This window comes from Littorina saxatilis, linkage group LG9 (genome assembly GCF_037325665.1).
Source record: "Littorina saxatilis isolate snail1 linkage group LG9, US_GU_Lsax_2.0, whole genome shotgun sequence".
Lineage (NCBI taxonomy): Eukaryota > Metazoa > Mollusca > Gastropoda > Littorinimorpha > Littorinidae > Littorina > Littorina saxatilis.
In genome coordinates this window covers 16138341-16164657 of record NC_090253.1, presented here as the reverse complement: position 1 = coordinate 16164657, position 26317 = coordinate 16138341, and the positions used below count along the sequence as shown (strand labels likewise).

The following is a 26317-nucleotide window of genomic DNA, read 5'->3' as shown; positions in this document are numbered from 1 at the left end:
TTCTGTATTTAATTTTTGCTGAATGTCTATCAACGCTATTTCACTCTAATTAGGCCTAACGGTTAACCTAAGAGAGAAGGACTACCAAACACAAAATGAAACTTCTTCGCAAGAAAACAAGCTAGTTATCAGCATGAAACAAAAAGTGGTCCATATTAGGAGCCCTTCCCCTACCTTTCTGTTTTTTTTATTCTGAATTTTGGAACATTGGCAGTCTCTATGTTTTTGGATTTAAGGAACACAGAGGAAATCTGCAAAATTAATTCAGCAAAAAATGCCCACTTTGCACAAAAGGCAGCCACACTGTCCATATTTTCGTATGCGTCCATGTGGAAGAATGTTCCTACCCAAAGTAACACCCTGGATATATATACATGTGTGGTGGTTTAGATGATCGTTTACACGAGAAGGTAGGCTATTATAAGCCTGTGTATCTGTAAACGGGATTTACAATGGCAAGGCTTGTTTGAGTGCCGACAATCGAGCTCACTGTTCACCATTCTTTACCATAAGGCCTTGCCAATGTGACACGTACCTGTTAAGCTTGCGGTACTCTTTTCGTATTCGTGTACTTTTTAAGGCTTTTGTTTCTCACTTGTGTGTCAAACTTACACGCAGTGTGTGGACAGATCACGCTAATTGATACAGAATGACTGACAATAATTGTTCTTCTTTGTAGTTGTGCAAAGTGTTGGTCAGATCCTTTGGATTGTCGGGCTGTCTTTTTTCCCCTCCGATGTAAAGCTGTGTGTTTGTCTCTTTCCAAGCGGTTTTCTCGTTTATTCGATCTCTGAATTGCTGTTAGCTGACTTGGCTAGTAGCTTGCTTGCTTTGCTCGTGTATGCGTGTGTGTGTGTTTGCGTGTGTGTGCGTGTGTGTGTGTGTGTGTGTGTGTGTGTGTGTCTGCGCGCGTGTGTGTCTGCGCGCGCGCGCGTGTGTGTGCGCGAACGTGCGTGCGTCCGTGCGTGCGTCCGTGTGTGTGTGTGTGTGTGTGAGTGTGTGTGTGTGTGTGTCGTTTGCGTGTGTGTGTGTGTGTGTGTGTGTGTGTGTGTGTGTGTGTGTGTGTGTGTGAAACAGGGGATGTGTGAACTTCAGTTACATCAAAGTTGAGAGAACAATAAAAGTCATCTATCTCATTTTTTTGTTGTTGCAGATAACATTACCTCAGCCCGTCTCAGAAAAATAGACTCCGTTTCATACAAAGAACAACAGCCATCAAAAGAATTTTCTGCGAAGATACAGTGAAGAAAGTTGCTATGGTAGTATTCCGAACAGAAGCAAAAATCATTGAGACGATCGGTAGCAGTTCACTTGACCATTTCAATTTCAGTTTTAAAACGCTACGCTGCTTTCAAAATGGACGTTTCTGTGTCGACTCATTTTTGACATTTTTGAGTTTAGAGTTATTCAAACCTTTAGAATTTTGACCTTGAATATTATGTGATAAACATCCAGACTCAAGACTCTTTGAAGCGCCTGTTCAGTTGTACGATGTGAATTTTGTTCGGTAGCTCTGTGTCGACAGGGAGATAGCAATGATTGATGCAGTGTGGCAATGCAATTTACGAATTAGAGATAACAAACAAACTGATCTGATAACTCTTGCAACTGAATTGCAGCCAATCACTCAGCTAGTTGAGAGCACACACTGAAAAGGAATCTGTAGTTGTTCGTAACACGTACTTGTCAAAGCAACCGCTTTAGCTAAGCTGACCTTACAAGAATGTGAAAATTGGTACCGATAGAATGCTCTTAGAAAGAGACAGACAAGACAGTTTTTGACGACCACGTCAACGAAGAGGTCTTGGGGGTCAACATTCAACAGGTGTGTGTGCTATCCCTGCCTCTACCCTGCCAAAATGAAGAAAAGCTTTCAACAGGAACCAGCGCTCCCGGAGAAAATCCTCCCACCGCCAATATCTCTGGAAGCAGAACGACGAAAAGCCATGATGCTTATTCACAGTGTCGAAAAAGAAATCGTCAGCTACAGAGAAAAGTACTTCCGGCGACCCCGGAACCATTTCTCCATCGATTCCGTCGACCTAATCCACTTCGTGTTGGAGAAAGCCGAGACGCGGAAACTGCCGAAGACTCACGAAGACTTCCGACCGCACTACGAAAAGGCCCGAGAGGCGGCGGTGATTCTGTACGCCCGAGATGTCCCACACATGGACGCGGCGTTGGAGCGAGCGGTTCACTTTGAAGAACTGGTGGCCAACGCCAGTCAGAAGCTGAGAGAGGCCCTTGAAGACCACATCGGGCGGTACTGCCACTCCTTTTCAGCGGAAGCCGGCACGAACGAGATTCGATGTGTTCAGGTGTGTATGGTGCCGCACTTAGCGCCAGAAGTGATAGTTACAAATAGTGTAAAAGTGACAATTACAAATAGTGTAAAAGTTATGATTAAAAATAGTTTGAAAATGATAATGAAGGGTATTCGTGTCACTGTGATGCTTGTAAATAAGCATTAAAAGCGGGTATATTTAAGTAATAACTGCAATCTTAAGTAATGATTTTCAATATGAAAGCAAGCTAATGCTCAAAGTCGTCACGTCACAATTCTGTCTCTTCACTCATGTCTCTCGAGGATGTGACAAAGTTATGCTCATTCTACAGAACATGCTCCAAATGGCCTCCGCGCCGCGGCAGGCAAACTTGAACTCGCCGCGCAAAGTTATCAATCACCCACACACACTCCTGTTGCGAGATTCCGCGAATGGTTGTTGAGGTGGCTCGCTTGAGTTCTGTGATTGTCTGTGGGTTGTTCCTGTAGACGTTGTCTTTCAGGAACCCCCAAAGATAGAAATCTCGGGGATTTAAATCCGGGGGAGGCCATTTCAAGAACGAGGTTGGTCTCGCTGACTTCAACATATCAGCAGTAGCAAAATAATCATCGCCAGGCTGTGTATATAGATATCGGTAACGTATATCATTACGACTTTTGGCGATTCTGTGCCACCAGCGAAATATAAGATAAGTGATAAGAACTCTGCTAAATACGATTGCCGATATATCAACATTAAGATAACAAAATTAATACGACTTTGGTTTTGCCACAAATCTCACGATGAAAATTGTAATTGATTAAGATAACACGCAGACCACTTTGGGCTGGCCATACGCAGCATAGACACACCAGATGTCTTGAATACACTGAAAGAGGTACAATATAGTTTAAACGAACAAAATGAAAAAACAAAAATAAAAAAACAAGACGTCTCTCTTTGACCCTATTCTTTGACGTGAAATCTTCAACGACAAAAGCCAAACTAATTCGAAAAGACGTCATAACGGAAATAACGACGTCATGTAAAATTTCTATCACTTCTTCTGAATGTCTCCCGAGAAAGTGACAAAGCATTTCGAGAACGACATTTTTCTCGGTGACTCCAACATACCAGCATTAGAAAAATAATCGTGAGGTCGCCGCTAGGCAGGTGCGTGTATCGGTATCGTATATCATTAATTTCCGAGACAGGAGTACGAGAACAACATCACGAGGTGGAGGGGAGTCATCAAGGACTCCTTCGCCCTGCTGGACGACGTGCTGAAGAGCATCAAGGACGCTGGGCCCACCTTTGAGAACTACGTGCTCAACTACGACAAAGTGCTGCACTACATGCATCTCGCCCTGGAGGTATAGTTTGAGAGAAAAGCCCTGGGGAAGAATCTGGGGTATGTATATATATGGGGGGGGGGGGGGGGGGGATGTGCGAGTGTGTGTGTGTGTGTGTGTGTGCGTGTGTGTTTGTGTGTGTGTGTGTGTTTGTGTGTGTGTATGTGTGTGAAATTTCAAAGCATGTCGCTAAGGGCATCTGGAGGTAGATATTGAGAAAAACAAACAACAGCGTAAGGCAAGAGGACACCGGGCACGCAGGTGGGCACTGGAGGAGGACGTGGGGAGATGTGTTGGGTGTGGCTGGTACGGTATAGAGACAAAGCAACTTAGGCCTAAAGAATTCCTACAACTAGGATTTGTTTGTTTGCTTAACGCCGACCACGAAGGACCATATCAGGGCGGTGCTGCTTTGACATATAACGTGCGCCACACACAAGACAGAAATCGCAGCACAGGCTTCATGTCTCACCCAGTCACATTATTCTGACACCGGACCAACCAGTCCTAGCACTAACCCCATAATGCCAGACGCCAGGCGGAGCAGCCACTAGATTGCCAATTTTAAAGTCTTAGGTATGACCCGGCCGGGGTTCGAACCCACGACCTCCCGATCACGGGGCGGACGCCTTACCACTAGGCCAACGGTGCCGGTTCCACAACTAGGTACACCAATGCCCATTTCTGTCTTTCTGCAGGTGTTCCCACGAATCTACAACCCGCTGAAAGACTGGGTGACGGCGGACGAGGCCTATGCCCGCAAGCTACAGGACGAGGCCAACGACATCTTGAGGAGGAAGGTGCAGGTGACTGAAGACACGCGCAGGTCCTTGATGAGATCTGACGACATGAAAGGAAAGGTAAGCCTGCTGGGCAAAGTGTAGTCTGTGAATCCCGCTTTTAAGACTCCCCAATGTAAGACCTCATGCCTTTTAAGACCTTGCCTTTTCAGACTTTCTGTTCAAAACCTCTGTGAATGTACCCTCATTTTGAGTCTCCTTCCTTTATGAGACCTCCATTCTGTTTCTCAGATTTTTGTTAGGTCTTTGAAGGGGGGGGTTCCACTTTACCTACCAGGTGGACATAATCAAACCATCTCGGTTAAAGCCACATTTAATTACGTTCATCCTGATGTTGAATGAACCACGATTGCACTTTCTGATAAAAAAAATAAAAATAAAAAAACATTAAAAAAACACCCAGAGCAAAACATTTTCAATTTTCGTTTCTGTTTTTTGTGTGACTCTTTCTTCCTCTCTCCTTTTTTTTAAAACCTGAGCTAGACGTTCTAACTTTCACTCTTTATTGTTTGAAATGTGAATCGATGAGGCTTTGATTATCGTTGCAGAATGTTTTCCATCTCATTTTTGGCTCACGTAAGTGTAGCCTATGCGATGCTAACTTTTGTCTGTCTGTGCGTGCGTGCGTGCGTGCGTGCGTGCGTGCGTGCGTGCGTATGTATGTATGTCTGTGGTAGAAACTTTAACATTTGAAGACGTCACAACATTTGAAGACGTCACATTATGACGTAAGAGGGTTAGACGTCACGCGAAGGAATTACTGAAAGTCTCGGTCATTGTTATTTTGCCGAGCGGGCCGAGACTAGTTTTTTCTTCGAAATCGGCCATTCAGATCTAGATCTAGTGTCTCGCTTTCTTGCACAGTGTCACCTATGCCGCTTACTGTGTGTGTGTGTGTGTGTGTGTGTGTATGTGTGACGAAGTGATTGAGTTTGTGTTACTGTTTGTCGATTTCTTACGTGAGCCTTGAAGGCTTCGCCTCTTGTTAATGGTAGGTTATTGGAACGTTTACTTCATGACAAAACGAAACATTACAGTGTCTGTACTTCGACCCACGGATCTTTTAAGTGGACAGACAGACAAACACTTACGATACAGATAATGACCAGTCTATCTGTTTTTTTCTATTCCATAACATGTTGAGCCTTTCACCAGTCAGTCTTGCGTTCAACAGGTGAATCGAACTCATCACCAGACGACCAAGTTACGAGAGAAGCTTGTACGATCCATGGAGCAGCGCAGGTTTTGTCGCCGACAGGAAATGGTTCTCGTGGATAGTGGCACTAAGGTAAGCAGGGCTTTTTCTACACTCTCTGGTTGGCTCACGTAAGTGTAGCCTATGCGATCGTAGCTTTGTCTGTCTGTGCGTGCGTGCGTGTGTGTGTATGTCTGTGGTAGAAACTTTAACATTTGACTAAACACCGAAATACTCATTTTACCTGGTTATTATCCAAGCAACAGCTTCAAAGTATTGAAGCAATGATCAACATTTCGTCGGCACGTATGCAGTTAAAGTGTGTATCCAAAGAAAATGGGTGGTGGTTTTTTTTTTTTTTGTGGGGGGGGGGGGGGGGGTAAAAACAGGTGACTGGTTTGTGTCGTGTGTGGTATGTAGACCAGGTCAGGGGTCAAGGTTAGGTCAGATCGCGTCAGTGAAGGATTGTGGTATCGATTCAGTTCAACTCACCGAGCTGCAGTTCGCCGATTCGGGGAAGACGATTTCTCTTTGTTCGGTTTCGTAGCTCCAGAAAAATAAATAAAGAAGATACCAAAGGAGATTTCCTACAGGTTGATTTGCACAGCGTGTTTCCAGTGTGTGCGCGAGGAAGCGCTGTCGAAAGCCGCTAGCGCAGTGTCGATCTCGGCAGGCGTGTCAGAGACTGTAGAGTACACAGACTGTATACTCTATAGTCTCTGGGCGTGTCCCCGTAAGTTGGCTACAGAGACAGATCTAGATCTAGTGTCTCCCACTCTTGCACCGTGTCCCCTATGCTTACTGCGTGTGTGTATGTGTGACGGAGTGAATGAGTTTGTGTTACTGTTTGTCGATTTCTTACGGGAGCCTTGAAGGCTTCGCCTCTTGTTTATAATTGTTATCATCAATCACCACCCCACCACCACAACCACCATCTGTCCCAAAAATCGTTCTCTCTATGTCCTTGGAAGGGACAGAGAAACGGGAAAAGAAAGTATCATCATCATCTTCGTCGTCGTCATTGTTGTAGTCGACGTCATCATCATCATCATCATCATCATCATCATCATCATCATCGTCTTCGTCGTCGCTATCATCATCATCATCATCATCATCATCATCATCATCATCATCATCATCATCATCATCATCATCATCACCACCACCACCATCATCATCGTCGTCGTCATCTTTATCATCGTCGTCGTTGTTGCTATCGCCACCATCATCATTAGCAGCAGCAGCAACATCATCATCATCATCGTCTTCGTCATCATCATCGTCGTCGTCGTCGTTGTCGCTATCGCCACCATCATCATCATCAACAACACCAACAGCAACAACACCACCACACCTTCATCGCCATCTTCTCCACTAGTTTTGTCTATCAATCCACACAGCTGGAGAGCGAGATTGAGACAAAGAAGCGAGAGCTGGACGCGTGCCTCCAAGAGTACTACACGCGGCAGTACAACTCGGAGAACCTATACAAACGCATCATGGCCAAGGCCACGGGACAGCAAGCAGAGCTGGGCAAGCTGGAGAAACGCCTGGACGCCGTGCGCCTAAACATGGACAAGGTCCGCAAAGAACGCTACTCCGTGCAGAAGGAGGTCCACAAATTTCAGGTACGGTTGAATTGGAATATTTGTATTCGGTTTCCCATCTATTACTCTAAAAGAAACAAGAAGAGCAAACGCTCGATCGAGTCACTTTCGCAGTTCTGAATATTATATGAGGCATCAGATGGACAGGAAGAAATTGCTATTCACAACACAATGAGTCACGTTCACATAAAATTTGAGCCCGGTCACTTTTATAGTTTCCGAGAAAAGCCCAACGTTAAGTTGTGTGTTGCCGAACAGAAAAGGCTAGTTATCTCCCTTGTTTTTCTGATAACGTTCGTAAAAGGCTACAGATGTAAATACTTTGATGTAAAGAATAATCCTACAAAGTTTCAATCACATCCGATGAACTTTGTCAAAGATATAAAATGTCTAATTTTTCCTTTGACGCTGACCTGTGACCTTGAAAAAGGTCAAAGGTCAACGAAACCATCGTTAAAGTGTAGAGGTCATTGGAGGTCACGACTAAACAAAATATGAGCCCGATCGCTTTGATAGTTTCCGAGAAAAGTTTGTCAAAGATATAAAATGTCTAATTTTTCCTTTGACGCTGACCTGTGACCTTGAAAAAGGTCAAAGGTCAACGAAACCATCGTTAAAGTGTAGAGGTCATTGGAGGTCACGACTAAACAAAATATGAGCCCGATCGCTTTGATAGTTTCCGAGAAAAGTCCAACGTTAAGGTGGTGTCTACGGACGGCCGGCCGGACGGCCGGCCGGCCGGCGGCCGGCCGGCCGGACAGACTAACACTGACCGATTACATAGAGTCACTTTTTCTCAAGTGACTCAAAAATACCAGCTTATTCATTTGTTCACAATTTTGATTTATTCACTCACAAACTGACTGACTTGCTAGTTTGTTTGTGTACATGTACTGTATACACTTACTTTCTTACTTACTTACATTTTACATTCAGTAAATATTTGACTGAATGTTTTGCCAACGGAAAGGGGATTTAGATCGAGCGAGTGTGCGTAGACGTGTGTCTGTGTCACGAACATCAAGCGATTCGCACCAACATAAAATACTTGACAGATGATTCTGACACTTTACTTTAGAACTCTTTCAAATATCAAATAATTTCCACTTTTTTTGCAGGCATTGTTTGACCGAAGCAACCGAGCAGGCGGCTTGGCCTACGTCGACGCAGAAGGCAAGTCTCGTGAGCTGCGTGACCTTCAAGACGAGAACAAGACCATGGCAGAAAAGCTGGCAGCACTGCGAACGATACGAGCCATTAAGATCAACCCTGGTACCGTCAAAAAGATACATGCTGAAGGCTTCTCACCGGGACGGAAGCTTTCGGTATTTGGTGAGGAGGATCTTTTTTTTATATTTTAAATTTTGACTGTGTTTAGGTACCAAGCTGAATTGAAGTCCCTTAGTCTGATTGTTAAAAAATGGGGGGGGGGGGAGGAGGATAGTTTAATAAATGCGGTCGCCACAGTGCCGTCTCAACTTTTTTTGACACACAAAAATGATGTCATGAAGTACAGCCATACAAATCCGGAGCAAACCGGCACAAGTAAATTGTGTGCGGGGGTCGGCAGTTTGACATTTACTAACATTAGCTGGCCCTGATATGGAACAATTAGGGCTTTTCTTCTCTCAAATCGGGTTTTTCATGTTTATCAACAGTGGGACATCAACAAAGTTGATCTCATTGTAAAGTCTAGACAAATCGTATGAGAGATGCTTACACTTCTGATGATTATGCTTTAAGAATAGTTTATATCTGTCAATGTTGTCGGGATAAATGTATCAATATAATTATATTTATTCCAGATCCCTTTGAAGAGGCGTTTCGGGTGACAGCAGCTGATATAGGACAAGACTGGGCCTTTCTCTACAACAAGCTGCCTTTTACACCTGAACGGGACATGAATACACGTAGTCATGATATACAGGGTGGGTATAGATTTGTTTTGATGTTATTGTTGTGGTGGTTTTTTTTAGTACACTGGGTTGGCATAGATTTGTTGTTGATGTTTTCGTGTTGTTGTTGTTGTTGTTGTTGTTGTTGTTGTGTGGGGACATAATTTTACTCTGATTTGTTTCTGTGAGCAACGCTGGTTCCTCAAAAAAAGATACAGGACTGCGTGGGGCAGCTGTTCCCAGTCAATAGAGATATGAAAAGGTCTCATCCAGAACACCACCAGTTTACCACTGTGTCATAGCATAATGCACTATCACGTAGTGATTTTGCAGTGATCCAAGAGCAAGACATAGCACTGCGTGGGACAACGACTGATTCGCAGTTTGTAGAAGTTGAAATAAACGTCTCAGTCACTGACAACGCCGTTGCTACATCACTGTATTTAACGGCATTACGCCACAGTCGGCCATGACGTCACTGTGCTCTCATTTGCAGGGATTGATCTGGGGTCCAAGAATCAAGACATAGGACCGAGGGGGGGGGGGGGGGACCAGGGGTTGGGGTTGGGAGAAGAATCACAGCCTGAACAAGTGAAAAATACATAAATAAATTGCCATTGGAGTATTCCATCATGTACTATGACGTCATTGTCCGTTAATTTTGCAGTGATCGACCTGGGGTCCCAAAAGCAAGACATAGGACTGCGCGGGGCGGCGGTCCGAAGCCTGGAGAAGTGGAAACGACTCAGTCAGAACGCCTCCATCAACGCCCTTGTCAGGACGCTCAAGAGCATCAAGAAACAGGCGGTGGCCAACAAGATAGAGGAAAAGATCAATGTCGTCAGATAGACCAGTTCCCCCGAAAGCGGCGTATGGCTGCCTGAATGGCGGGGTAAAAACGGGCATATACGCGTAAAACCCCACTCGTGCAAAAACATGAGTGAACGCGGGAGTTTCAGCCTACGAATGAAGAAGGAGGAGGAGAAGAAGAAGAATAGAGCAGTGTACGTGCATACCATTGTGAATGTAATTTGACGAGGAGTATTTAATTTAACTCGGTACATGACCGCTGAGTACGGAGAGATGATCGGCTTAACTTTATGCTTAAATTAGCTCTATGGCTAAGTAATTAGGTGCATGTCTTGTGCTCTGAAATCACCAAAATGATTTCTCTGCTACGTAAAATGGACAGTGTTCTGATGGAACGATTGCTGATAAAATGCACGGCCGAACCCCAGACTGAATATATGCACGTGTATGTTTGAGAGAGAGAGAGAGAGAGAGAGAGAGAGAGAGAGAGAGAGAGAGAGAGAGAGAGAGAGAGAGAGAGAGAGAGAGAGAGAGAGAGAGAGAGAGAGAATTGAATTGAATTGAATTGAAATTTATTTTACGAGGGTGACAGAATCAGCAACGTATACATGCTTTTTTTCATCCGGCCCTCGCCCATTGAGGGGTAACAAACAAGAAGAAATAAAAGATAAGTTTAACTATAGTACAAATGACATATTTACATAATTAACATGTTAAGCAACCAATAAGACATTTTAAGATGCATTTTGATTCTTTAACAATGCTTGAAATTATATATAACAGAGAAATATGTGTTTGTATAAAATAAAAAATTTAAAAAAAAAAAATTCTTCATGAATTATATATAATCATGTTTTTCAATATAATCAGAGAGTACAATTATATTTTGCCAGCTGCTTGATAACATTTCTTATAAGTTTTGTAAAAGAAACAGCATGTAATAATATTCCTTGAATGATGTTTCATGAATTCGTAATTTAATTATATTTGGAATGGCGTTCCACAGAATTGCTCCAGAATATGATAGACGACTTGTACAGGTCAATTCTTGGAGTTGGGGTAATTAATTTGTTACATTTTCTAAAATGATTTATTTTGAAATTTGAGGCAATGAGTGTAGGTGCATTCCCTGACATAATTCTATACATCATCACACCTTTATTATATGCAAATCTATCTTTGATAGGAAGAATTTGCAATCGTTTATAATCAGTCATGGAAAGAGATGTATTTTTTAAAATAATTAATTTAACAGCTCGTCTATGTAAACTGCCCAAGTGTTTCAAAGTATTTGCACTTGCAGAGTCCCACACTGTGGAAGCATAGTCAATAGCTGACTAAATATGTGCCTGAAAAAACAGTTTTCTTGTGCGAGAGAGAGAGAGAGAGAGAGAGAGAGAGAGAGAGAGAGAGAGAGAGAGAGAGAGAGAGAGAGAGAGAGAGAGAGAGAGAGAGAGAGAGAGAGTGTGTATACATGAAAAAGAGGAAGGCAGTGGTCTGTAATGATATCTGTTGCTTTTTGGGTCCAGCGGACCATATATAGGCCAAATCAGGACCCCAGTGGTCTGTACATTTTCATGATCATAATCATACTGTGTGTATAAAGTTTAATTAATGTACCAAATATTTAATTTGATTTGGGTGTGGAAGTTAGTTAACCATAGGATGACATTCACAAGTTTGTGTTTGTAATGTTAATTTGCTGCTGTATATTCTCAAATCAATAAAAAAAAATCTAATATTTGCAATTGAATGTCCTACACCAGCAGTCCTTTAAACTACAAAGTATTTTCAAGTATGTGTGTGTGTGTGTGTGTGTGTGTGTGTGTGTGTGTGTGTGTGTGTGTAAAAGAATATGCCTGCAAAAGTATGGGCTAGGTACATTCACACTCGCAGGCCTGGAAGACAATCAAGACAAGTAGAAAGCATTGTAAAAACAATTTAATTATCGTCATCAAGCACTTACAATTTTCTATTGCAAAAAGCATGTATCAATGAATATGATCTACAACAGACAGGCAACATTGTGTAGTTCATTTCAAAACAAAAGAAAACAGAAAACGGAAGAAAAAAAACCCACTTCAAAATCAAACAGTAGCTAGATTATGCATTCAACCTTTCACAATAGCGAACAAGTCGCGTAAGGCAAAATTACTACATTTAGTCAAGCTGTGGAACTCACAGAATGAAACTGAACGCACTGCATTTTTTCACAATGACTGTAGTCCGCCGCTCGTGCAAAATGCAGTGAAACTGACGAGCTTGTTTAGCGCGGTAGTGGTTTTGCTGTGCTGCATAGCACGCTTTTCTGTACCTCTCTTCGTTTTAACTTTTTGAGCGTGTTTTTAATCCAAACATATCATATCTATATGTTTTTGGAATCAGGAACCGACAAGGAATAAGATGAAATTGTTTTCAAATTGATTTCGGAAATTTAATTTTGATCATAATTTTTATATTTAATTTTGGGGTTCACTTGCAAATATTCCAGACTTGTCAGAAGGGATGTCCCGTTTTTTCTCTCTCATAAACGTTGGACAAAATACCCTTTTCTCTTGTCTGATCCTTGATTTTGGAAAGTTCGCAGTCCATGCCTTTCATTTTATTCCAGGTATTTTTTGTTTAATTTGCTATTCTCTTTTAACATTTATATAACATTTTAAATTCTCCAGTATTTTTGAAACAGCTTTCAGAATCAGGGTGCTCAAACGTTTTTATTACACAATCTATAGTTTTACTATGTGAGCTAATCTGAAGTTTTATTTTCAAATCTTCCCTTTCAGGAACCAACGAGTTATCATGCAGGAATATGAAGTACTTTAGTCTTTCTTTCATTTAACACAACAAAGTATTTAATACACAAAGTTTACATGTATTTCTTTCCTTTTCCATTCAACTAATTTTTAACCACAAAGTTCTCACACAGTAGACACATTATTTCAGCCTGATGACTTCAAACCACACAATTATCACACCGACACAAGAGTCGTATACATGTCTTTTCGCCTTTTCCCATCATCACTTATTACATTGCACAGATGGCTCACATAGTTATACCACAGGTTTCAAATTTGAAATAAAAGAATTTGTTGCATATTTTATGAGATTCATCATAAAAACAACATACACAAATGTTAATCAACTGCAAATCATGCACATAAAAACACCAATCATTAAATCAATAAATGAGATCTACATATAAAGCCAACTAAAATTATCACAAAATCATCTAAAAGCACCAAGTGGTAAAACCGACTTACGGTAGTAAAATATTGCAAAATATCATTACAATAAGAAAATCATGACAAGCAAGTCTGTGCATCAGAAAGACAAAAAATGAACAAAAGATGATAATATTACAAAGCAAAGGAAAAACATAATGCCTTCAAAGTAGTATCTTGCGCATCTATTCATTAAAAGATAAACATGTAAATGTCTATACACAAATTGTGCATCATTTAAACATTGAGTGTCAAAGTAAGGCAAATGTGTGAACATTCTTTGACAAAATGTACAGGAGTGTTTGTGCTATATCATCTACTAGTACTAGCCAGCCCAAAATAGCACCACTGAGCATAGTTCCCACTTGAGCCAGTCATTCAGTTATAGACTAGTGGCTGGCACATTGTTTGCATAATCTTCGCAGGGAAACATATATTGAGAAAAACACAAACCAGCAGCTCTAAACCAAACAGTTTAGGCATTTGATTTTGAGGTAATTTCAGATTTCAATCAATCGAAATAATGAAGTCTTCCAGTAAATGCCATCACCATGGATGATATACATGCACTTGATATAAATGAGACCAGACTTTATAATCTTTCAGCAGAATAAATATATGGATATCAGTGTGATTCAGTTATTGTGCCTTGCAATAATTATGCTGTACAATTCAAAATCATCCTAAGTCTAAGTACTATGAGTGTGAGACTGTTTTCGAGCCAAAATAAACTTGCAAAATCATACCAACTCAAACAATAAGAGGTCTGAATACAGAGCCCCGAAAATCACTTAAGTGAACCTCCCCCTGTAAACACCTAAAAAAAAAATATCTCAGAAGCACTAAAAGAAAAAGTCATCAAATTTCTACACAAGCATCGTGCAAGGTGGGAATTTTAGTGTGAATTATATTTGTATTTTACACTAGTGTCAATCTGCACAATTAATTCCTAAATAAGAAACCCCTTGACAGATCTGGGAAGGTGACAGTAATTCGTTAAACGTGAATGGGTTTTGAAGACTAGTGGTACATGAGGTAAAACCTGACTCCTTCCTTGCTGCCTGGTTACTTTGTCTAGTACCTCCACTCAGAAAAAAAGCGGAGCTACTGACAATAACAGTCAAAACCCTCTTTTTAAGATAGCAAAACATCTGAGAAAACAAGGTCTCTAAAGGGAGGTAAATCTTACAACAGGAGTACTTGTACATTTATACAGGGTACCTGCAGGGCAGAGCTGATACAATTCAATGAGTTTCCAGGACCAAATAAATGCTTTTCAAGGACATGATTTTCCCCAAATTAATGCAAAGCACCAAGCTTACCTGCAGTTTTTCAAGTCTGCAAACTATTAGTCATTCCGTAGTTGTTTCCCTTGCCAACTTCCGGGAAGGGAAGCAACTACGGGTGACTAGTAATAGTTAGTTCGTCTGCTTTCGTTTTCACGGGTGACTAGTAATAGTTAGTTCGGCTGCTTTCGTTTTCACTCGATCTTTTATTCTCCCAAAATGTGTGTACTGTATTTGACGAAAAAAAAGGGGGTTGCATTTTTTTTTAAATAAGACAAGCTGCTGACGAAATGTATAGGCAACAATTGGAAAAATCAAGTACTTTTCAATGACTATTTAACAAAACTTTATTTTCAAGCACTTTTCAAGGCCTGGAAAAGGTTTTCCAATTTTCAAGGAGTTTTCCAGGGTTCAAGGACTCTGTACGAACCCTGTTTATAGAGGTTTATGAACCAAAAAGTTGAGAAGTAGGATCTCAAAAACAGGGAAGTCTTAACACCTTCTACCCCACCTATGTGGAACAATACGGTTTTTTTTGCCGAGACCAGCTGTGCTGCAGCAGGTCACTCAAAATTGTAGTAACTGTGTAGCAACTGTGTATCACTACGCTGCAATGCAGGCGTTAGATCGACGTTACAGGAAGCGACTGAAGCGAACAGTCTGAGCGGATATATCCGTACCTGGTCAGATAGAGCTATATGAGTGGGTAGGGATATATCCGTACCTGGGAGACAATGAGTTAAATTAGGGTGTGTTAAAAGAAAAAAAGAAAAAAAAAAGCGTGTGTTAAAAGGAGCGTTCCACTGTAGTTCCTCTGAGAGAAAACATCAAACTTAGCGCCATATAACTCTTGCAAAGGGACAGGTATGTAGAAATGGGCATCCTTATGCACAGTCAAACCCCTCTTTTTAAAGCCCCTCGGTTTGAAATTTCCAGACCCTGATTTCTCAGATGTTTTGTTCATAACATTTGTAAAACTCCATTTTAAGACTTGCCCACTCTACAGAACTCATTTTCTCAGGCTTTGACCAGTCTCAAAAGAGGGGTACCTCAGTGTTGTTCCGGTCTTCGGTCACTGACGCATACTTTTTGTTATCCGACGCAATTGGTCTGACCTTGGGCCGGTCGACCGTCCGATAGTTTTAACATAAATGTACGAGGTCTTCTGACTATCAATTTTCCTACCAAGCGGAAAAAGCCAGGATATTTGGACCTATACATATTTTCAATCCAAGTCCAACTGAACTTTTGTCATATGTGACCCTCCACCACGGAATGAGTCGCATGTCACCTTTAAATGATTTTCATATTTTTACATTTTCCTAAAGAGTTTTTTTATGCTCTATCCAGTGGTGAAAACCGTTTTAGAAAAGAGCGAAAACAGTTCGAGTTATAAGCCTGTGACTAAGGTGACCCTCACACTGTTACCAGACACTCTCCGGACTTATATCAAGCCTAGCGCAGAACCGCGCGAGGTCTTCTTCTTCTGCGTTCGTGGGCTGAAACTCCCTCGTACACTCGTGTTTTTGCACGAGTGGAATTTTACGTGTATGGCCGTTTTTTACCCCGCCATTTAGGCAGCCATACGCCGTTTTCAGAGGAAGCATGCTGGGTATTTTCGTGTTTCTATAACCCACCGAACTCTGACATGGATTACAGGATCTTTTTCGTGCGCACTTGGTCTTGTGCTTGCGTGTACACACGGGGGGTGTTCGGACACCGAGGAGAGTCTGCACACAAAGTTGACTCTGAGAAATAAATCTCTCGCCGAACGTGGGGACGAACTCACGCTGACAGCGGCCAACTGGATACAAATCCAGCGCGCTACCGACTGAGCTACATCCCCGCCCCACCGCACGAGGTGACATGCGGTTCATTCCGTGGTGGAGGGTCACATCTGAGGCTGAGAACAACACTGGTATCACTGGGAGAGACAAATATCTTCTCTATAACACTAACAAATGTATATACAAAAGGTGAAGTGAATATCTAAGGTGTATGGTGTTGAACCAGAGGGGACATCCGTGAAGGCGAAGAAAACGATGAACCATTGTCAGGACTGGATACAGGGCTGCCATCAGACTCAGACGATAAGCATGGTGATTGAGCCTGAAGAAAAAAAGATAACATTTTCTTTGTAACATCCTACAACTCAGCAAAACATAACAACAGGGATAGGTGTTTAAAGAAAAAAGATAACATTTTCTTTGCAACATCCTTCAACTCAGCAAAACATATCAACAGGGATTGCAGCTTGAAGAAGAAAAAACAACCCATTTTCTTTGCAACATCCTAAAACTCAGCAAAACATGATAACAGGGATTGCCGTTGCACTAGAAATCTTAACTAGTATTACTAAACAAGGGCAATTCCTGGCTCTCATTAGTTATGGTTTGACCTGTAAAAGGGACTTCCTTTAGGTAATTTTCAGAAGTGCGTCAATCACGCATGATGCACTATAAAAGCAAACCCTGAAGAAATGCAAAAATAAAACAAAATATAAAACAAAAATAAATAGTGTTACACTGTTCACAAGTAAACCTCTAAAGCTCTCATGATTCAGTCAATGACAGAATATTGTGTAAAAAAATGCTTTTCTTCTCACCTGGAATCTCAGCCTGAGAGCTTTATTCATCATGGGAGTCAAACCCTGACCAGATTCTCGTCTGCGTTTGCGATCCAGCAGTGGAGTTCCACCCGGGCTTCTGCAAACCAGAGATGATGAATTAACTGACAGCGTAAATAAACAAGAAGAGCAAACGCTCGATCGAGTCACTTTCGCAGTTCTGAATATTATATGAGGCATCAGATGGACAGGAAGAAATTGCTATTCACAACACAATGAGTCACGTTCACATAAAATTTGAGCCCGGTCACTTTTATAGTTTCCGAGAAAAGCCCAACGTTAAGTTGTGTGTTGCCGAACAGAAAAGGCTAGTTATCTCCCTTGTTTTTCTGATAACGTTCGTAAAAGGCTACAGATGTAAATACTTTGATGTAAAGAATAATCCTACAAAGTTTCAATCACATCCGATGAACTTTGTCAAAGATATAAAATGTCTAATTTTTCCTTTGACGCTGACCTGTGACCTTGAAAAAGGTCAAAGGTCAACGAAACCATCGTTAAAGTGTAGAGGTCATTGGAGGTCACGACTAAACAAAATATGAGCCCGATCGCTTTGATAGTTTCCGAGAAAAGTCCAACGTTAAGGTGGTGTCTACGGACGGCCGGCCGGCCGGACAGACTAACACTGACCGATTACATAGAGTCACTTTTTCTCAAGTGACTCAAAAAGGAACATACTTGAACATTTTGAGGGAATTAGTTTATAATGTCATGAACCAGAGCAAAGGGTGCGGTGCAACATGCACAAAAACTGCACCCTAGTTTGGAATTCAACCCAGATCAGCCCAGAAAGTATGGGATTCACAGAAACTGTGTACAGGGCTGTACAGTTGTAAGCACACAACTCACCTATTAATTATTTTGTGTGTGTGTGTGTGTGTGTGTGTGTGTGTGTGTGTGTGTGTGTGTGTGTGTGTGTGTGTGTGTGTGTGTGTGTGTGTGTGTGTGTGTGTGTGTGTGTTAAAAAGGAAGTTTAACTGAACAAACTCACCTTTTCAATGTTGTTTTCTTCAACACCTGCTTTTGGCGTGCAACATCTACAGCTTGTCTGTAAGCACAAAACACACACGACTGAAAGTAATTCAAGACACTGCACAGATCTGCAAGCTACTTATATATATGTATTTCAAAACAAAACAACAAACCCCAAAAACAAACAAATTATATGCATCTACTTAGATCAAGTTATTAACAAGTAAGAGGATAAAGCTGATGCATGTGTCACCAGTCTAATGTGCAAGTCAAGAATAATCTTTTTCTGTAAGTGTGCATGGAAATACACAAACACATAGGCGAGTAAACGTTTGCATGCATGCTTCTAAGCCGAACGCTTGTGGAATAGATTGACGAGGCTTTCTTTCTTTATTTGGTGTTTAACGTCGTTTTCATTCAAGGTTATATCGCGACGGGGAAAGAGGGGAGATGGGATAGAGCCACTTGTCAATTGTTTCTTGTTCACAAAAGCACTAATCAAAAATTTGCTCCAGGGGCTTGCAACGTGGTACAATATATTACCTTACTGGGAGAATGCAAGTTTCCAGTACAGAGGACTTAACATTTGTTACATACTGCTTGACTAAAATCTTTACAAAAATTGACTATATTCTATACAAGAAACACTTAACAAGGGTAAAAGGAGAAACAGAATCCGTTAGTCGCCTCTTACGACATGCTGGGGAGCATCGGGTAAATTCTTCCCCCTAACCTGCGGGGGGTATTGACGAGGCTGGTATATAGTCTAATAGAACTGTGGTAGGGACACCTGAACAATAACTAATTGTTTATATATGTGCAATACTTACATAGCTATCATGTTTCCAACATCCCTTAGAATAACTGCTGACTGTGTCTTCCTCAGAGCCATTCTTTTCAGGTTCTCCCTGCTTGCTTCTTCATCCTTTGGCTGAAAACAAGATGAATTTGTTGCTGTTGTACAGTACTGCAGAAGGTGAACAGTACAAATGGTGGAGCAAGTATACAGTGCTTATATTTCACAAGCAGGGTTTAGCCTGGGAGAAAAAGGCAATGGGACATTTGTCCCCCGGCCCCTCAATCAAATTCCGATGCGACATAGTTGAAGGCAAGAAGCGCAAAAGAGGCCTGTACGCGTTTTGACCAAAGATGCAAAATAGTGCAATATGGTGCCATCTGAGAATAAGCCGCTATATCGTGTTATGTGTGTGTGTGTGTGTGTGTGTGTGTGTGTGTGTGTGTGTGTGTGTGTATTTTTGTGTGTGTGTGTGTAATCTGATGTAAAGTGTACATTTGGTGGCGCACTAGTATTTAATCTCAATGCGCCCTTTTTGACGCACTGAAGGGAATTGTGATGGGACATGTTCAGATTTAATGCGCCAACGGCGCAGGGCGCACTAGTAAATGAAACCCTGCACAAGCTCACTTTTACCATGAGTAAAGAGAAATCATTTGAAACAAATTGACTGTCAGCATTACTGGTATTTACAGGGGGGAAAAACAACTATAAGGCGTAACGATACATTTTTCTTTTGCGTTCATGAGCCAGGACTTCCCTTTTTAGTGGCACCCTCCTTTTAACCCCGACCAAATTAAGACTCCCTCCTTTTTAAGACCTTGTATGTTGGTCTTAAAAAGGGGGTTCCACTGTGTACAGTAAAAACCTCCCACTAACGACCTTGAAAATGTCCAGAAAAAACGGTCGTAAAAAAGAGAGGTCTTTATTGGGAATCTGAAGGTAGATTTTCATCACAGGGGAGGCAACTTCTTTTTGAATTTTGTCTGTCAATCAGGGTTTCATTTACTAGTGCGCCCCGCGCCATTGGCGCATTAAATCTGAAAATGTCCCATCACAATTCCCTTCAGTGCGTCAAAGGGTGCATTGAGATTACGTACCACTACACCACTAAATGTACACTTTACATCGGATTACACACACATACAGAGATAACATGATATAGCGGCTAATTCTCAGATGGCACCATATTGCTCCATTTTGCATCTTTGGTCAAAACGTGTACAGCCCTGCCTCTTTGGCGCTTCTTGCCTTCGACTATGTCCCATCCGAATTTGGTTGAGTGCGACAAATGTCTAATTGCCTTTTTCTCCCAGGCTAAACCCTGGTCAATGCTTTCTGCACTTTTCCCTTTGTTGTGAATCGACTCCTGGTCTTTGATTATTGATTGAATCTGTGTGGGTTTTTTCTCACTCCCAGACTTTTTGCAATTCCAATTGCGGTTTCACCGTTGTTGCTTCTTTCTACCACTTACCCCATCTTCTAACGTCAAAAGTTTCCGTTGTTTTGTCGAAGTCGCCATGTTTATACCACCTCAACGATTTAAAATGAAGACACTTAGCTTTGACAGATAACACCTCACAAACTAAGTCAAGAGAAGTTGTCAATGTCAGGATAATTCATTCACTCAGTTGGCCAGCACACAATCACAGAACACGTACACAAACAAACAGACCAAACAAGCCAAAAATAATGCTAGCGGGTCTGCAAGCAGAGCAGCATCCACTTACGTATTCACGATTGAGTTGTTTTTCAAACTCCCACCCCCTTTCTCCTCCCCCCACCCTGCTCCGAGGGCAGTCCTTCAATTGTGAAAGCAAAAGGTAAGGTGGGAACTGCTGATCACACCTGGCTCATAATGGTCTGCGTGACTAATGAGGGTCGCGTACTGAGTGTGCTGGGTACTTACAAACTTTGACACTTACTGGTGAAAAGATCAAAGTCGTTATTGACCCTTTGTTTGTAGGTTGGTCGTCTGAAAAAGGCGGGTGTCGCTATTTGGAGGTTAGTCACAGTGTAAAAGGCATCCGTGCCCAGAAAAACGGTCGGCAAACGAAGGAGGTCATTTTTGGGAGGGGTCCTTATGGGAGGTTCCACCGTATATATATATAGTATACTTGCAGGAAGGTGTGGCCTTTTACTAGTTTTAACATGCGTGGCTGTTTTCCCTCACAGCGATTTAGGCAGTCATACACCAATTCCGTGGGATGCACGCTGATCAAGTATTTTTGTGTTTTTATAATCCACTGAACTCGGACATGGATTACAGGATCTTTTCCGTGCATTTTTGGTCTTGTACATGCGTGTACGCATAAGGCACTAGCAGGTCTGCACATAAGCTAACCTGGGAGATAGGAAAAATCTCTGCCCTGAACCCTCCAGACACTTCCACACGGAAGATTGACGATAAAACTCTGCACACATAACCAAAGGCATGCGTTTGAGAAAGGTTTGCATGTGATGTAATTGCACTTGCAATGACATTTTATACCTAGAAACACACAGTGAGATGAAAAGGCGGACAGCTGGACACACGTACACAAACTTACAGAGCAGTTTTTTCCTCTTGATGTCGGCACTGTGTTTCTTGAAGGCCTTAGCTTCACCCTCAGAAGTTCTTCAGCAGTGATCACTGGCCTCGAATCCTTCACCTTCTGACAATGTTTGAAAGACAGGCAAACTGTAAGGGTCAATACAGTCAGGATAATTCATTCACTCAGTTGGCGAGCACACAATCACAGAACACGTACACAAACAAACAGACCAAAAAGAATGCTAGCGGGTCTGCAAGCAGAGCAGCATCCACTTATGTATGCATGTAACATCTCTAAAAGTCTGAGATAATCACTAATCAGGTCTTAAAAAGAAGGTACAGTGGAACCCCCTTTTTAAGACCTCACAAAATGTGAGAAATTTAGGTCTTAAAAAGGAGGGAGTCTTAAAATGGGGGTAAATTTACAGAGGTCATGAACAGCAAGTCTGAGAAAACAGGGTCTTAAAAAGGAGGGAGTCTTAAAATGGAGGTAAATTTACAGAGGTTATGAACAGCAAGTCTGAGAAAACAGGGTCTTAAAGGCATACTAACGCACTCCCGTGTTTACAAAGTGTAGTTTGCCCACAATCGATGTCAAACGCACCATAAGACCATATAATGATGATACGTCACCATGCGCGGACCATAATACATGCATTACAGCTTGTTCTAGCCTCTGAAAAAGTGAGGATGTCAACAAAGCCGCGGTGTTCTCTCCCTTGCATCAACGTTACATGTGTTGCCAAATCTATAAATAGGACGATCCAGATCAAAATGAAAATTCAAATATCTCAACATTTAAGGGGTCCTAGACCACAATATTTTGCAGGGAACTTAATTTAGTCTGTCTCCAGCTGTTGGTAAAGCAATTAGCGTGTATAGTCATCGAGTACATATGGCTTTAAAATAGGGGGTCTTAAAAGGTGGGTTCCACTGTAGTCTTGAAATGGAGGTAAATTTACAGAGGTTATAAACAGATCATCTGGGAAAGTAAAATCTTAGTACGGGAAAAGTCTTATATATATCTCAGGGTATTAAAACCAAAAGAGGGTGTGAGTGTTCTCAAACAAAATACTCAATGTCGGTTTCTCATGCAAATCAATGTGACAAGAGAAGACAGGTACAGCTTTTTAAAAAGAGATTTTTTCCACAGGTTTACATGAGTGTTCACTTGCATTTGTCACTTCTTGTAACGTCATTTGATTTTGAATGATGACATATCAGAATATCATCTTTTCTGCAATTCGAGAACTGTTGCTGACTTTCATGAAGGGAAATTATCACAACCTCAAATAAATGCAAAGCAGGAATGAAAATGTTTATTTGCCTGCCAGACTGTTGACTGAACAGTAAAAGCAATCAATATGGATCTATTATCTGTGTTCAGTGATGGGCTGTAGCAAAGCCATGCCTCTTGCAGGGATAATTTAATTGCCTTACAGTCACACTGCATTTTAACTTACATTCTCCTTAGCCTGTGAAGTGCCCGACTTCCTGATGATTCTCAACGGCACCTTCACCTGGGGTGGTGGTGGTGGTGGAGGTGCAGGTGGAGGAGGTGGGGGAGGTGGTGGTGGCGGAGCCTGGACTGGTGCTTGACATGAAGAAGATTCTTTCTGAGAGTTGTCAATGCCTCTCCCTTGGCATTTGCTGCAGTTGAGGCCTTCCCCCTGCTTCACTGAGGTCTGGTGAATGGCTGCTGATCTTGACAGGGCTTCCTGCACATACAGTGGAACCAGTCTTATAATACAGGTACCACCAAAATCCTGAGAAAATCAGGCCTTAAATGGAAACAGTATTACAATGGTGGTAAAGTTAGTTTTAGTTAACCAGTTCATCCATCACTGTATGAACGTCGATTTGAACCCGTGTCTAGACGAGGAATCAGGTTCTGGGAGTCAAGTTTGTACAGACTCTTCCAGGTGTCTGAACACCCCAGTGTGCACGCAGGCACGCCACAGGGTAAAGATCACAGCGAAAGTTTCAGAGCTTGAAAAACACAAATGGAATACAAACATTTAAAACAAGAGGCGAAGCCTTCACGGCTCACGTAAGAAATCGACAAACACAAACACAAACTCAATCACTCCGTCACACATACACACACACAGTAAGCATACCGTCGCGATATAACCTTGAACAGTTGAAAACGACGTTAAACACCAAATAAAGAAAGAAAGAAACAGTAAGCATAAGTGATACGGTGCAAGAGTGCGAGACACTAGATCTAGATCTGTCTGTCTGTAGCCTACTTTTTAGTACTTACGGGGACACGACTGCCAGATGGCCAGATCGACACTGCGCTTTCGACAGCGTTTCCTCGCGCAGACACTGGAAACACGCTGTGCAGATTAACCTGTAGGAAATCTCCTTTGGTATCTTCTTTATCTATTTTTCTGGAGCTACGAAACCGAACAATGTGAAATCATGAGTCGTCTTCTTCGAATCGGCGAACTGCAGCTCGGTGATAACTGCATCTATACCACAATCCTTCACGCGATCTGACCTAACCTTGACCCCTGACCTGGTCAACACACCACACGCGACACAAATCAGTCAGCTGTTTTTACCCCCCCAAAACCCCCCACCACCCGTTTTCTTTGGATACACACTTTATCTACATACGTGCCGACGAAATGTTGATCATTGCTTCAATATTTTGAAGCTGTTGCTTGGATAATAACCAGGTAAAATTAGTATTTCGGTGTTTAGTCAAATGTTAAAGTTTCTATCACACACATACACACACACACACATACACACGCACAGACAGACAAAGTTTAGCATCGCATAGGCTACACTTATGTGAGCCAAAAATAAGACTGGGTAAAGCGACTCCATTGCTGCACACAATACCTGGAGACAGTAGCCAGAATTTGTTTCAGGAAAGTCTCCAAGGACAAAAAAGTACATGAATACTGACCAACCGCTGGGCCATTAATTATGCTCGTCTACCCACCTTCTCCTCAAGCAGTTGCTGAAGCTGGCTCTCCAGTTCCTGAATTTTGTGCAGTGTAGTCGGGTACTCCAAACCTCCGTGAACAAACTGTCGCATACGCCCGAATGCCTGTGGAAGAGAATGTTACTAAAGCAAAACTGAATTACTAAAAGTACTATTCTGACTTGAACGTTAAAAGAAATTTCTTTTACACTTTCTAACAAATCTTATTTGAGTTTTGACATTCAATTCATATGATATATTGTGTTCATTTTTACTCATACAAATTATATTATGATATACCTATCAACTGATCAAGCATCATAAAAGGACAAGGGTGATGCAATTGCAAGCCCGGATATATATTCTTAGACTGGTTTCACAGGTACGACATGTTCTCTTGTCACAGGTACCACTAGTATACTAGTGTAGAGGGCCCCTATAGGGCTCCGGTTACACTAGTGAGAACTAGTACTGTCATTGTCACAAAGTTACTTTAGTTAGTAAGTATACCTGAGAAATTGCAGCTTGGCACCAGACCAGCATAGAGTTCAGGCCAGTGATGGCGGAGGCACGCTGACCAAAGTGTTTCATCCTATCAACCATGTTGCTCAGTCTTGCAAGACTGGCTTCTGCTTGGGAGACTGCAGCCAGGGCATTATCTGATGAGTATCTGCTGCCAAAAGAAAAGGATTTTAGGACATAGACTTCACCACTATCTGTTATTTAAACATTGCAATTGTGCTTAAAGCAAGGGAGAGAACAAGAGGGTGTAGAGGGCTCAGGGATGGAGAGAGAATTCCGAGTTTTGACACTGACAGTGCAGTGACACGTCAAGCCATCAATTGCAACTGATCAATCTAAAAGGTTGTGGCTACATCCACGGGTCCGTGCCTCGAGTCCCCATGCTATATCCACGGCACTGGCTCGCGCTCGGAACCACTCGGAATCGTTTGGATTCACTCGGCAGTTTAGTCGTAGCCTCGCGCTGGCACAGTTGGCGCCATATTGTTGAGATGGAAGCGGAGGAAGAAACGATTAGTGTCAGCGAAACGTTCAACTCTTTTGACATCCTACAAACCAAACTGAAAGCCTTTGAGGAGCGCACTCATGTACAACTTTCGAAACGTTCTTCGAGATCGACAACACTCACTTTAAATAGAAAGTGTTTGAGCAAGCGACACATGCATCACACTGTATCAAAAATCACCGCAAACTAGGAAAATGCAAATCCCGAATAAACATGGAAGTTTAGCTAACGAGGTTCGTATTAAGGAGGGGAAAGTGCTGCTGATCGATCTTTGGACGCTGTATACCACTCATGAAGTTGAACTTTTGATTAAAAGTGGAATTTTGACTTTGATATCTGACAGCTGACGTCCTAGTCATGTCAGTGAAGTGCCGAACCGAAGGCAGGAAAATGTTGGGCAAGAGTAGCGTCCCTTGAGTCAGTGCCGTGGATATAGCACCGGGACTCGAGGCACGGACCCGTGGATGTAGCCACAACCAATCTAAAACACTTACTCTGCGACTGTCTGTGTACTGTTTTTGCACTGCAACTATTGGTCAAATGATACTGGTACCAACCCATAGCTTTCCCCTGCTGCACGCCCGCATTCAACAAGGCAAAAATGAATCATGCAAATCCAAATTCAACACATCTGCATGGTGACATATATGATTTCCACACATTTTGTTCTTATCAAAAGAGAACAATCATCCCAAGGCTAAGTCATACTCATAGCACAGGCGGAAGGTATCGTCCAGTCCGCCTGTGGTCATAGGCCGCTAACTCGTTAAACACTTGAAGATGAATGACAAAAAACGTTAAGTAAACTATAATTGTATACATTCTCTGCTCTTGTAGACTACTTACGGGTTCATTTTCCTCTCAGTTGTCACGTTTAAATGGTTGCTATCTAGCCGAACTTCTATCAAATACCTACGAAGGGCGGAGCACTCTTTCACTGTTTACTTTTGAGGTTTCAAAGTGTGCGGGCAAGACGAACCAATCAAAATGTC

The 26317-nt window shown here is 42.0% G+C and overlaps 2 protein-coding genes across 3 annotated transcripts in view; one reads left to right on the top strand and one right to left on the bottom strand.

The window, feature by feature from the left end:
- Window positions 1-11678, top strand: part of LOC138975414 (chromosome partition protein Smc-like) — a 17016-nt gene extending 5338 nt beyond the window's left edge. The window contains exons 2-9 of the mRNA XM_070348090.1: window positions 1154-2318; window positions 3479-3637; window positions 4315-4476; window positions 5591-5704; window positions 7012-7239; window positions 8337-8550; window positions 9024-9146; window positions 9781-11678. Coding sequence (XP_070204191.1) covers window positions 1860-2318; window positions 3479-3637; window positions 4315-4476; window positions 5591-5704; window positions 7012-7239; window positions 8337-8550; window positions 9024-9146; window positions 9781-9962 — 1641 coding nt within the window. The 5' untranslated portion in view covers window positions 1154-1859 and the 3' untranslated portion in view covers window positions 9963-11678. The remainder of the gene's footprint in view (window positions 1-1153; window positions 2319-3478; window positions 3638-4314; window positions 4477-5590; window positions 5705-7011; window positions 7240-8336; window positions 8551-9023; window positions 9147-9780) is intronic.
- Window positions 11679-11846: 168 nt separating this feature from the next.
- Window positions 11847-26295, bottom strand: LOC138975411 (proline-rich protein 11-like). Of its 2 annotated transcripts, none has more exons than XM_070348087.1 (9): window positions 26172-26295; window positions 24809-24971; window positions 24317-24424; window positions 22821-23075; window positions 21374-21478; window positions 18859-18959; window positions 18048-18104; window positions 17036-17135; window positions 11847-16539 (listed from the first exon to the last, which is right to left on the bottom strand). In XM_070348087.1, the coding sequence occupies exons 1-9, from the start codon at window positions 26177-26179 to the stop codon at window positions 16420-16422; spliced, it is 1017 nt and encodes a 338-aa protein (XP_070204188.1). In that variant the 5' UTR covers window positions 26180-26295; the 3' UTR covers window positions 11847-16419. The 2 variants fall into 2 exon arrangements, with proteins under 2 accessions (XP_070204188.1, XP_070204189.1); XM_070348088.1 differs by having other exon boundaries at window positions 24809-24968; window positions 26172-26293.
- Window positions 26296-26317: the final 22 nt, after the last annotated feature.